This window comes from Orbicella franksi, chromosome 2, assembly GCF_964199315.1.
Source record: "Orbicella franksi chromosome 2, jaOrbFran1.1, whole genome shotgun sequence".
Taxonomy (NCBI): Eukaryota; Metazoa; Cnidaria; class Anthozoa; order Scleractinia; family Merulinidae; genus Orbicella; species Orbicella franksi.
This window is the reverse complement of record NC_138146.1, coordinates 19,129,534-19,143,371: the sequence shown is the minus strand read 5'-3', so window position 1 is coordinate 19,143,371 and position 13,838 is coordinate 19,129,534. Positions and strand designations below refer to the sequence as shown.

The following is a 13,838-nucleotide window of genomic DNA, read 5'->3' as shown; positions in this document are numbered from 1 at the left end:
GGTATTTTCTCTCTCCTCTTTGAAATAAATGTTTAAATATTTTTTTATGATTTGACCATCACTCTTTAAAGTAATATAATTCACCAGACGTATTCAGTTCTAGTGAAACGTCATAGTCCTCTGAGTCTTGAACTCTGTGTCCCTAAGAACTGTTCTCTATTTTCTCCTACACACGTATTTATTTCTGTGTATTTCTTTTTTTTCAGTACCTGATGCGGTTTTTCTACGGTGGAGGTGATGGATTGGCTTACGATACATTGGCCGCACCCATGGTGAGTCAGAGTGGTAGCGTTGAACTACAGGGTGTTTACATCTATGTGCTAAATCGAAAAGACTGAAATTGTTTGCTGTCGAATGAGTCGATCCGAGTTTGTGGTGCATTAGTTACTGCAAGGTTCAAAGCGCTCATTATTTGCCTTCACCTTAACCTATGTTTGTGCTTTATACATCCTTCCTGGGTATCTGTCATTAGGCCGAACCAGTTAGTCAACACAGTCAAACTGATAACATAGAATTACAGACGAAGCGGTTTGTCTCTGGCTAGTGGAAATCTTTATTATCTTGGTGCCAGAAATATAATTCTCTTTTGACTATGGACAGGAGGTGAGGCTGGATGTAGAATGTGATCCCTGACGGAGGATAGACTAGGAAGAAACAGACAGACAGACAGACAGACAGACAGACGGTCAGGCAGGCAGGCAGGCAGACAGACAGACAGACAGTTTAAGGGGACGCTATGTTGTGATATCTAACATTGATGTGTTGATATTTTCAAGGATCCCACCGTGCAGTACTTGCAGTTATACACCAACCCAACACACCGGCTTATCTCCATGTACCACTCCCTCTACAAACAGGTGAGAACCTCTAACAAAAGTTAAGTACAATAATAACAAAATTGCGACAAGGGATTTTTGTTTTATTGTAAACACGTTGTTAAGTGTCATGGATACTCGGCCCTTTGGTAAATAAACCTTGTACTACCTCTCTTGGTTTTAAGCAGTGTAACTTGTGGTGTAACGCTAGGCCTCAAACGTACGTTTTCACATTGAGATGTTCAGTTGAGGGTATATCTAGATTGAAATTAGTATCTTCATTTTATTTCAACACCAACAACGTCGTCTATTTCTTGTGGAAACTCGCCAGCCGCTCATAGCTTGTAGTCTCTTTTGGGTAATACAAGAAACAGCATCCTTTAGATACAGATGTGAAGCAGTGTATTTTCAAATGGAAACCGACATTAATAAACAACAGCAAATGAACCAATAACACGAACCGTAGAAGTCACATCAGCCTTCCACTTCTTTAGCGGTACACGTCTTTCACGTCTCCATTTGCAGTAACACTTTATTAAGAGGATGTTGTTTCATTTTTCATTTAGATGCTCATTACGCAGCAGCAGTTTCGGATTGACGAATTAACGTCATCGGTCAGCGTCAGCTCGCATAATGCTAGTGCCAATGCCCCTGCAGATTTTGTCATCCAGGCAATGCTCAAAGATCTGCACGCCACTCGCAAGTGTTTCTCAGGAGCGGCGCTAGTTGAGTGGATAGAGAACTATGTTCATCATAATGGATATGATAATCTGGGTGTGTGCATTGGAAGCACGGAGACCGAAACGGGATTGGAATTCGGTGAGCTGGTAACTAGTATGTGTTCTGACTGAGTGATTAGTGGCTGCGCTTTGGTGGGGAGAAAAATATTTTATTGAACGAACTCTTCCTTCGTCCCTCCCATCTTAAGGCTTAGCCTTACCTAGCACCCTGTTTACACCTGAATCTTGAGGAATGATCCAGCTTAAACAGCCTTAAACCAGTTTAGTTAGGCATCAAAGCGTTACCTCTTGAGGTTTATATACTTGCAAGCTTCCATAACGACATCGCAGATCATAAATAGAGTTTGTTTTAATTCTTTATTACTTACATGTAAGACAGGCGTTCAGTTTTGTTTCATTCATTTTTAACTTTTGTATTCTTGGTTTGAAAGAACGTGTTCACTTGGTTCCTTTGCCACCCCAAACCTTTAATTTAGATTGTAGAGTGCGAAGATGTAGGTACGGGATCAACCAATCTCTTGTTTGGGTTTGTATTTTACAGGCCAGTACCTCCTGGAGCGTGGAATGCTGATCTGTGTCAGTCCTCCGCCACGTTTTGACCGGCAGCCTTCAACTGGAAGAAGAAGACAAAGTCAGGGGCACGAAGAGAATGCACGAACAGAGCTAGGCAAGGTGTTTGTCAACGAGGATGTACAGCCAGAAATCAGGGTCAATAATATCGAGGTCACCACCCCGAGTAATAGAAGTGAGCTTGTTGTTTTATACAATCAACATGTTAAGAGCAGCTTCGCCTAAATATCAACTAGACTTGGAAATAGCGAAAAAATCGAATTTCTTCAAACTCGCCCAGAATGAAGCCCTACGGGCACTAGTTACAAAAATATTGTTTTAAGTTCGATAAATCAAAAATTATTTTTCTGCGCAATTTTTTCGTTTCGATGTCCCAAATCGGCCAAAATCGATCGAAAATGAGCGGCATATTCAGAGGCTCGTAAACTCAAAAGTAAAAATCTTCATAACAAACTGATTGCACGTTGTATTTGTACTTCCTTTCTTGTATATTTAGAGCTAAACAGATCGCGATTTGATTAGAACCAAAATATTTCATGATTTTTCTAAATTAACGACCCAAGACAGCTAATCAAGAGGTCTACATTTAGCCTATTTTCAAATGCTAAAAAGGCGTTCTGGTACACGGCTTTTCCCAAAACGACTTCTTTGGTCTGAAAGAGCATTGTTTCTTCTTCAAATTAGTGAAATAAAATTTTTGGGTAAATAAAATCGCGAGCGCTGAGATAGCGAACTAAATGCAGCACTTCTTCCTGAAAACGTGACCTTTGACCCAAGCGTAACGAAACCGAATACTGCAAGAAAACCCGGAGGAAAAGCAAACGCTTCGTTATTTTGAAACATTTTCTAGTGATATCTCTCCGAAACCATTATTGCAAGAAACTATTTCCAGATATGAAATCTTACAGGGTCAAAGAAGGAGCTAAAAGGCGCATTTTGACACAATAACTTTGTTTGCTGAGAATTGAAGTCAATGACCGTTAACGAATTCCAGTGAAATTTGCGAACTTGAACTATGTTAGCCGATACTTACCTGAATATTTATACTGATTTATAGAAGAGTCGTCTTCTTGGATTAACCTTCAAAAGAAGCTGGATCCACATTTGGAAACAAATGTTTAATGTTCCGTGACCAGCCCGCTGCTATAAATTCCATGCACATGCCGACCGCATGTTTGTCGTAAAACGAACTGAACTCCACTGACAGTTTCCATAGGCAACCCCAAAATAAACAATGCCGCAAAATGTAAAGTGAAATTGGCTGTCTTCGGGAACAGTTAGAAGCTAGAGTCAAGATCCATTACCTTTAAAAAGTGCTTGATTTTATTTGTTTGTGTCGACTTTGTTCAAGCAGTATTTCTTACTGTCACGTTCGAATACCGCAAATCGGTCACGCGAAAATACTGCAGACCGTGCAGACTTGTTTGAGCCTTTAATTTTGACTCTTTTTTTTGGCGCTAGTTACAAAATGGTGTTCAATATATCTGAAAGTTTGTCATTTATCAACAGGCAGCACAAGCGCAGTATGTGACTTTTGATTCAATAGACAAACGCGTAAAAGACTTTGTATGGGAAACTTACTCAGTCTGCACGGTCTGCAGTGTTTTGGCGTGACTGATACACAGTATTCGAACGTGACAGTAACTACTGAGTGAACGAAGTAAAATCAAGCACTTTTTAAAGGCAATGGAACGTGACTCTAGCTTCTAACTGTTCCCGAAGACAGCCAATTTCACTTTACATTTTGCGGCATTGTGTATTTTGGGGTTGCCTATGGAAACTGTCAGTGGAGTTCAGTTAGTTTTACGACAAACATGCGGTCGGCGTGTGCATGGAATTTATAGCAGCGGGCAGGTCACGGAACATTGACCATTTCTTCTTTTAGAGGTTTCCAAAGCTGGATCCAGCATCTTTTGAAGGCTAATCCAAGAAGACGATTCTGCTATAAATATAAATATTCAGGTAAGTATCGGCTAACATAGTTCAAGTTCGCAAATTTCACTGGAATTCGTTAACGGTCATTGACTTCAATTCTCAGCAAACAAAGTTATTGTGTCAAAATGCGCCCTTTAGCTCCTTCTTTGACCCTGTAAGATTTCATATCTGGAAATAGTTTCTTGCAATAATGGTTTCGGCGAGAAATCACTTGAAAATGTTTCAAAATAACGAAGCGTTTGCTTTTCTTCCGGGTTTTCTTGCAGTATTCGGTTTCGTTACGCTTGGGTCAAAGGTCACGTTTTCAGGAAGAAGTACTGCATTTAGTTCGCTATCTCAGCGCTCGCGATTTTATTTACCCAAAAATTTTATTTCACTAATTTGAAGAAGAAACAATGCTCTTTCAGACCAAAGAAGTCGTTTTGGGAAAAGCCGTGTACCAGAACGCCTTTTTAGCATTTGAAAATAGGCTAAATGTAGACCTCTTGTTTAGCTGTCTTGGGTTGTTACCTTTGAAAATTCGTCAAATATTTTAGTTCTAATCAAATCGCGATCTGTTTAGCTCTAAATATACAAGAAAGGAAGTACAAATACAACGTACAATCAGTTTGTTATGAAGATTTTTACTTTTGAGTTTACGAGCCTCTGAATATGCCGCTCATTTTCGATCGATTTTGGCCGATTTGGGGCATCGAACGAAAAAATTGCGTAAAAAAAATAATTTTTGATTTATCGAACTTAAAACAATATTTTTGTAGCTAGTGCCCGTAGGGCTTCATTCTGGGCGAGTTTGAAGAAATTCGATTTTTTCGCTATTTCCAAGTCTAGTTGATATTTAGGCGAAGCTGCTCTTAATTCTCCAAACCGATCTCTGTACGTTTTTTACGTTTGTTTGGAGAATTTGAGTGTACGTCTAGTGCACTAATTCCTTTTGTTAATAACCCGTACGCCTGTCTTGGTATTTATGTTATTGAGGAGAAATTTGTTGTGGATTAACTAGATAAAAGTTAGAAAAGGTTAGCCCGGGCGCAGATTTCGCATATTTCCTAGAGAGGTTGTTGTTTCTGTTTTCTAAGTAGTTCTTTTAAGTGTGCGGGACTCTGCAGTGTCGTCTGCTTCGAAGATTTATCCAAAGTCAAAACTGTTAGTGTGTCTTGGCTCATTCAACCGTTTAAACTCCTGTATTAATTCGGAAACGAAAGTGGTCGAAAACCATACCTCATGATTTGTGAGAGGTTTCCAAGGATTTCTCTGTCCCTTACGTGCTGATACGTGGAGTTACTAGATTAGTTGCCGTTTCAAGTGATTATCTTTGGATTTTACAGGTTCGCCAGCCTCCAGCTCTCGTTCGACCTCTCGATCCACACGCACGGGATCAAATGACTCTGAAGAAGAGGCTGACGACGAATGTGATGACGACGATGATGATTTCTTGGGCAGCGCAAGCGATATCTGGAGCCGCGTCAACAGCGTGCGGTCTGAGCGAGACGCAACGTTTTACAATCACCCCAAAGCGTTTTACAAGTTTATTTGCGAAGAAGACAGCTCTAGAACCGATGTCAAGATCGCTTTAGGCATCACTGACCGCTTGAATTTGCCAGATAAACTGAAGCATATCCTCTGCGTTCTTTACGCCAGGAGAGATTCGGAGAAAGAAGCACGGAGCTTTCTGAGGAGACTTCCCAGGGATCTTTTGGATGACGCTGTTCGCAGAGAGGAAGGAAGGGATGTCCAGTGTGCGATTTGTCAGACGTTGTGAAAAGCTTACCAGTGTCATTTGAACGGGCAAGGGCCAGGTGGCGTCTGTTAACAGTACAAGGCCACTGTTCAACTCTCTTTCATTTGACAGATATTTGCGTCTAGAAGTTTTTTAATCAACAGTTTGGTGTTTGTTTTGAAGTTTACGTTGAGCAATTGTTGATGTTGCAGCTTTAGTTTAGTAACAGTTTAGTACTTAACAATTAGACTACGAGCTCGTGGTGTCTATCAGCGAAGAGTCAACGAGGCACAGCAGAGTTGACCGTAACTTATGTCCCTCACGCAAAACGAGATCGTCAAGTCTAATTGTTTTAGTAGAAACACTAAATTACCGCAGTCCAACACTTAACAATTGGGCTAATTTAAGCCAAAATCAACCATTCAGGGAGAACCAATTCGATTTGCGATGGATTTCCAGTATAACGCTGTGACTGTCTACCAGTATAGTTTCAGTAGTCTCCTCTTGAGTTGTCATAAGATGTTTATCCCCCCTTTCTACTTGGCGACCCAAAAGTTCAAATTTAGTTTCTTTGTTTTTGGTAGAAAACTTCTAACGCCACCATCTTAACCTAGATGTAAAAAGATAATTCTCTGGAACGTTAGAGATAACTTCATTAACTAATTCTTTCAATGGTAGAATAATATCATGTAAGGGGGTCAAACTCGTTTGTTGTACTAAGACAAATTTGAATCTTTCTTTTCACTTGGGATGTTATTGCGAAGATTAACTGGAAGTAAGTGGAGTGGTGACTTGGCTGAAATTGAAGTAAATGAAGAAATGGATGCGAGTCAAACCACAAAAAATAAAACCTTTTAAGCCCGTCACGGTGAAACCCATTACAATCTAGGTACTGGTTGCAAGCTCAGTAAATGTTCTTTTCTGAGTAATTCAATTTGCGTTCAGTTCATCATTCGTTTCAGAAAAAAATGGAGTTAATACACTGGCATGTGTCTTGTGTGGAAAAGAAAGGGTTTGATTCTGTCATTAATCCCTAAAATTATTGTAGTTCTATTTTCATTTAGTGCTTTTTTTGTTTTGTTTTTTTCTTTGTTTGGTTCTTTGTTTTATAGTACGGTAGGGGAAAGGGGCACGTTGAGCGCTAAAAGTGATCAATATTCAACTTTTCAACCTTCTCTTCCCGTCTTTGTAGCCTTCTACCTTATTTCCATGGATACAATCTTGTGTAAATAGATTCAAATCGTGCAAACTATAACCTTGTATCTTTGGCTATACTGTATGTAATGAGTAGTAGCTGATCATGGCAATTTCACCTGTGTCGCGATGAGCAAATAACTTCTATTGCATGGGCCATGACGAGACAGATAGTCGTTGACATCCGAAATTTTGTAAATTTCTTCATTGTAAATGATTCAATAGATTATGTAGAAAGTGATATGTAAAGTTACATGTAACAGTTTCCGTCTTAGGATTTTTACAGGGTTGCCACCGTCAGGGGAAAAGTCAGGGAAAAGTATATTTTATTCAAGCTCAGGGAAAAGTCGGGGAGTTTCTAAATCCGTGTTCAAAGTCAGTGAAAAGTCAAGGAATTTTATCTTGAGGTTGTCGCAAATTATTTTATTAGATGTTTTTGTATATAGACAAGGCATTTTTGTTTTAAAAATTGTCTGAGCCATCCTTATTTTTGTTGATTCATGGCCAGAATAGTCATCCTGCAGGGTCAGTGAAAATTGCTTTACAGTCAGTGAAAAGTCAAGGATTTTTTTGTTCCGGTGGGTGGCAACCCTGTTTTAAGAGTGGAATCAATTTTAGGTCTCATAGACATTTGGACTTGAATGTATTTGGTATAGCTAGGTTTATTTTGCGACGTATCGTGTTTTTTTGGTATCGTTTATTTTCATGAGAAGTCAGATCTTGTTACTCAATAGAGATTCAATCAATAATAATATATTTTTTGTAAAAAAAATTATAGGAATACTTAGAGGTTGTGGTTCCGAGTAGTTATATTACAAAATGTATGATTGAAAGCAAACATTTTTAACTATACAGGAAACGATTTGTTAGCAAAGAAGTCAAAAGGTTCGAAGAGGCTAATTCCAAAATACGTTGCCTGTTTTGAAGCTGTTTCAGTTAGTATGCTCATCCAGAAACCTAACTGTGACAAAAGCAAAACGATCCGATAACATACTAGACTTTTTTTGAATGTTGATGAGGTATTTGAATGTTGATAATTCTCGGGGAGTATCATTCACTGAAGAATGCTGCGTCACTCAGTTGAATGAAGCAGTTGTTTTGACGAAAACTGTAGAACTGTTATGCTCATTCGGTTGGATATCGGATACTTTCCCTCCAGGGTGATCAAGCAATTAAGCGATATTCTATGTTTTTCCAGTCCGGATGTACGTCTTGATCAAACCACCTTTTTTTTCGCCAAATGGCCAAGAAATATAAAATAATGGTGAAATAAATGAATGAAAATGAAAAACAGAGGCGCGCGGGAGGATTGGGACTAAGAACAACTCCCTAACTCTACACCATTTTCCAAGAGGCCGTTGTATTTTAATTCCAGCAGCAATTATGGCCTTGCTCTTATAAGCGCCTCGGCCATTTTAAGCCGAAAATTCTAGAAACATTCAAACCGAGGAAATTCTTTATGCAGTCGGAGATCAGACAAACATCTGTTTATTACTGTGTCCGGCGTCAACATTCAAGTTCGGTTTTTTTCCCTTTAAGCAAAGCTCCTTCATGACGGTTAACGCTGTTAACAGCTGTTCGGACGTTTTCAATGTTGACGGCTAAATATTGATCATAACCTAATGATTGTTCTACCTCTAACCTGCATTATCTTTTCTGTCCGTGAATCTCGTTACACAACAGGACTCTTTACCTGTAGCTTTACAATACCGGACAGCGCAATCAGTGTTCCGTCAGTCAGCTTGGGTGGCCAAGCTACATCTGTTATGTCAAAAACTAAAAAGCAATGGCCCACCATTGGGTCAAAAAGAAGGCAGTATCGTAATTGAGGCCCGGAGGCAGACGAATCGATGTTAGAGAGACGGCAGGGATCCGAAAACGTTTGTCAAGTTTGTCAGAAAAGACGATTTTAAAATCACTTTGGTGTGCAAAGTTCAAATCTTTCCAATACAAATTGCTTTTAGAACGGTTTATTGCACCCCTTGAGGAAGTCGAACTTTAACAGAAGAAAAGCCAGGTGTCTGTATTTCATCAGGAAGACATTCACTAAAGACTGCAGACCTGAGTACTATGAGGTTCCCATAAACATGAAAACACAAGTCAATTTCCGTTTGGTCGGGGGAGGGGGGGGGGGTGGGTGTAGGGAAACTATGATTGGTATCTAGCTTAGACTGCGAGTTCTGCGAAGTGACAACCTCCTTGCATTTTGGGGTGGGGGACTTGACTCAGGAGTACTTGTGCCCCCCCCCCCCCGCCCTAATTGAAAGCCATGGTTTCTAAAGCCATGCCACCCACCCTGTGATCCAGAAGGGGCCGCATTCCCTCTTAACCGTAATCCAGGTTTCAAGTAGCTGTACTAAAGATTTTCTTTTTATTGGAAATTCTGGAAAACCCTACTGTAAAGAAACAATGTTCACCCCTTTTCTCTTTTCAGTCAAATTTACTGGGTATATTGAAAATAGTCATATAATTATATGAGGTTTTTAAAAAAGAGGACTTTAACACCGGAAATTGAAGATGATATCGAAACAAACCTTATTGATTAATAGGTTGTAACAAGAAGTCTACATAATCATAGAGGTGTAGTTTTTTACTTACTTTCCAAACTCAACAGATTACGAGATTCCAAAATTGTCTTATATTTTCTAAACGTATGTTAACTCTTAGAATTGACGGAACGAAATTGCTCCAGGTATGGTTTTCTGTGATTTCTCCGCCAAAAGGAAAATATCCTTAGCACAGTTGGTGGTGTTGATCGAAAATGTATGTATTTCTTGTGAAAAAGGTTGAGTAGGGCGGAGTGAGTGGGCGTCCAAACAGTTTGGAAATCAAACAAACTAACGACAAATAAACCGATTGGGTAGGAGCTGTGTTTCATTTCCTTTGTGGTGAGGGAGAAAATGTTGTAAATTTTTTTTAATCCTGTATTTCGTCAATTGTGTCAAGTCTTATATTTTCGGAAATCCATCATAAAAAAAATATCAGTTAACCACTGATCGAACAAAGAGAAACTTTGATTTCATTTCGGGGGTTAGGAGTAACTGGATAGATTGGGCACGTGCGTTTCATAAAATCCCACTCGTCTCGCTTTCGCTCATGAAGCGCCACTTGATGCCATCATGCAACGAACAGTATAAAAGTGCACAACCACGTCAGTTGATGTTAATAGCACACGTCTTTACAAAGCAGAATTGCTTGCAGTTCTGCAACTTTGCCATGAAGACCAAGCTCTCGTCCTTGAGTATCAGTGGCCTTATTTTAATCCTGTAATTCTTGACAGTTTGAAAACGTCCTGTTTGAGTTAACACGCCACCCAGGTGTTGCTATAATTCTCTCATTATGACTGACAAAACATCTCTATCATTTTTAGCCTTCCATTAGCTTTGAGTCCTGTAATGGAGAGTTCGCCAGACAGACGTTTACCAGCTCCAACTCCTTATTGTCCAACGATGAAGTCCATTGGTAAGGTAAGATATGTAACACGGAGCCAGCATCACTACGCCTGTGATAAGAGATCAAACTGACTTTTCTTATTCTTTCCTTGTGCCAGGTCTGCGACTTTGGGCCTGGCCTCCCTTTTAAGAAAAAGGTTCAAGTCTATTCTAGATCATCGGGGCGGTTTATTCAAATCAAGAAAACAGAGTTGGATGCTCGCGGGAAAAACGGCTCACATTATGGTAAGGGGCTTGTTAATTTATGTTTAACTGATTCAAACGGAAACCGAACTTAACTTCTGTATTTTTCATGTACTGGGAGAGAACATTTATGTAAGTACGCGTCACACTGTTTTTGATTTTGTTTTTGTTTTTTCATAGCAGAGTAGATTCGTTTTATTCCTTTCAGTCGTCAGGTTGGTCTTGTTTGCTGTGAGACCATTACTAAATTGTGTTAAGAGTTTTATGTCGTGATTTAGGTCGATTTAGTATAGGGCCGGAGTAGACGTGATCGGGAAAGGTCGTAGCCCTCGCTCCTCCAGACTCCAGATGTTCGTCGTTCGGTTATCAAGTCAACCAAAGAACCGGGGCCTCTCAGCAAGAACATATGCATTTTCCGTCAACAGAGCAACACTGAAAGTTAACTCAAAACGACTTCCGCCTTAAGCATCGTTCTCTTCTCGAAAACTGAAAATGTTACGTTTAAACTTATGCCACATGTTTCTGTGCCAACAATGATGAGTAAAAAAAAATGAGAATCATTCTTCTGTCCTTGGCGACACAGTTTGTAGGGGCAAATGTTAAAGAACGTTTCAGTTCTTTTCTCTTTCTGTGGGCGTACACTCCCTGGAGTTTTTTTTGGGACGGATTTTCCAGACATCCGACTCTGCAAAAGCATACTGTATTTCAGGCCAAAACATATTTCTATACCCCCCTGATGCAAACTCTAGAATCAGTTCAGTTCAGAGCACGTACGTAGCACCGCATATCCATCTGATTCTATTTACTAAGAGGTGCCTTGCAAATTTGCACATTTTTTTTTGTGGACTGCATTATCACGATCGGGAAACTCAGGTATGATAGAATGCCTAGGACTTGAACGATTGAGTATCGTGAGCCATCCTAAGTCAGAACTGGCTGTGTCATGATCACTGCACTTCTGACAGCTTTGTTTTTGCCTTACTTTTAGATTCCTTTCAGTGTTATTTATTCTTTGCTCTGATATCATTCTGTTTTCGTGTTTTAGCGAGACTGGTGTTGGAGTCAGACTTCTTTGGTCGGATAAAGATTCGATGAGAGACCACTAACTGCTATCTCTGCCTGAACAAGAAAGGAAAACTCGTCACAAGGGTGAGAATTGTTTTGCGTAAGATTCTAACTTGAGGCGAAGTCAGTCTTGATGTAAATTCTTTTGTTTTATTTCCTTGAACCTTGGAACCTGTTAGAATTGTAATATTTCGGCGTTTCTCTTGCGTCACGCCTTATACAAAAAGAAAAAAAACACCGCGATAGACTTGTGTACAATTCCCTCTTTTAAGTCCCCGTCCCCGACATAAACAGGTATAACAGAAACAACCCCTGCACTGCCCTTGACTGTTCCTTCATTACAGACGTTCCCGCCCTTTCCTCAGACACGCCCCCGTCTCTCCACAAATAGGACTTTACACAAAAATGCGTGAATCAGCTAACAGTTGTGAACTGTATCCAGGTGAGGAAACAGAAGTTTGCTGCAATGAAGTCAGGTGACTTTAAAGAGGAGTATTCTGAGGGATACGTCCAGTATAAATCAGTCAAGTATCCAAAATGGTTCATTGGGTTTTCCCGCCAAGGCAAGCCGAGGAGCGGACGCAAAGGCGCCACGAAACACCGGTACTGTCACTTCATCCGATACCACCTACTAAACAAGACCAAACGGAAACATCGACGGGACGCAAAACATAGAAAAAAGAAGTTTATTAAGTTACTTCAGAAGGAGCTTCTAAGGCGGTTGAGCTTATAGAGACATTGCAGCATGGAGCCACTAGAACTTTGAGGCGTGTGCAATTATATGTTGAAAAGTTCAAAAGGCTTCCTGGCCTTACATGTTAATATTTTGTAAATATCTTTACAAAAGGCAAAAAAATAAAACAAACATAGTCGGCGGCTCCGCTCATAAGGCGTTGATGCCGCTGGCAATTCTGACAAAAATGCGGTTCTGTTATATCTTAGCACTCATAGTTTCTATTTATATAGAGGCTTAACCAGGTCTTCAATTATCTTCAGTCGGCACGCCGGCGGTACTTCGGGTGGACAAACTGGGAAAAGATATTATATGAGCACATCATCGAGGAATGCTTGGTCGTTAATCTCACGTAGACTCGATTTATCCCACACTTCTTTAGAATCCAAAATGGCGGACAGCGAGTTGTTGGCAAAGTACCGCAAGAGCTTGAGTACATTGGCGGTATCTCGCAGATACACTGTGGATTTAACTGGGATATGAATGCCAGCGACATATGAGAACTGGGCATGCACGAGACTAGACTAAGAAGCCTCGAATATATTTCCAGTAATTTTAAATTGAAACTTCTCAAAGGTCTATTATGATAGCTCTTGAACCTCTGTTGTATAATAAAGACTTCAATTATGAAAAGAAATTACTCGATGAAGATACAGTCGGAGAAAAATAATCAAATAAAATATTAAAAATATATTACACGATAACTTAAGGGAACAAAACCTTAGTCAAAACGAAAGGCAGCGTTATGTTATCAGTGGTAACGTGTATTACACATTACTAAAGCCACATGGAAGCTATAATTCTAAAGATGTTTAACAAGTTCAGGAAGCCACGATGTGGATGTTGGGGTAACGACAATCAAGAAAATTGAGGTGTAAGAGCCGGGCTCGTTCTGATCAGAACTATTTTCCAGTCAGAGATAGCGTTCTCAGTGGCGAATGCAGACCTTAGCTAAGGAGGGGGAGGGGGGAGGAAGAGGGTTGTTTTGCTTGCCCTGCCGGCTTTTCTTCCTTCTGGGACTTTTTTCTTTTTTTTTAACTGAAAATAAGGCGGGGGCGCCCCCCCCCCCCCGGGCCCCTCCTCTAGATCCGTCACTGGTTCTACAAGGATAATGCTTTTTATCTACATGTATAAAGACGAATTCGGATTCCAAATTTAACGTTGGTTTTCTTGCAGCGATCTGGCGTATCATATGAAAACTTGCCTTTATGAAAAGAAATGTACTAAAACTAATAACGCACGTTACAAGCTATTACACGTAGTTATCTTCAGGCAAGTAACCACATAAAAAAAACACGTTACCGAGACAGGAGAAAAACGAATAATAAAATAATAGTTAAAAAGTACTACAACAGAAAAAAGGCAAAAATACTGAAGTCATAAATGTGTCAAAAACATTATCCAGGCAACTGCCTCGGTTACCTCACCACTAGC

The 13,838-nt window shown here is 40.0% G+C and overlaps 1 protein-coding gene across 1 annotated transcript in view; it reads left to right on the top strand.

The window, feature by feature from the left end:
* The window catches only part of LOC145478451 (uncharacterized), a 38,064-nt gene extending 30,321 nt beyond the window's left edge, over window positions 1-7,743 (top strand). The window contains exons 22-26 of the mRNA XM_081456480.1: window positions 207-272; window positions 777-857; window positions 1,382-1,634; window positions 2,097-2,300; window positions 5,386-7,743. Coding sequence (XP_081312606.1) covers window positions 207-272; window positions 777-857; window positions 1,382-1,634; window positions 2,097-2,300; window positions 5,386-5,819 — 1,038 coding nt within the window. The 3' untranslated portion in view covers window positions 5,820-7,743. The remainder of the gene's footprint in view (window positions 1-206; window positions 273-776; window positions 858-1,381; window positions 1,635-2,096; window positions 2,301-5,385) is intronic.
* The last annotated feature ends 6,095 nt before the right edge of the window (window positions 7,744-13,838 follow it).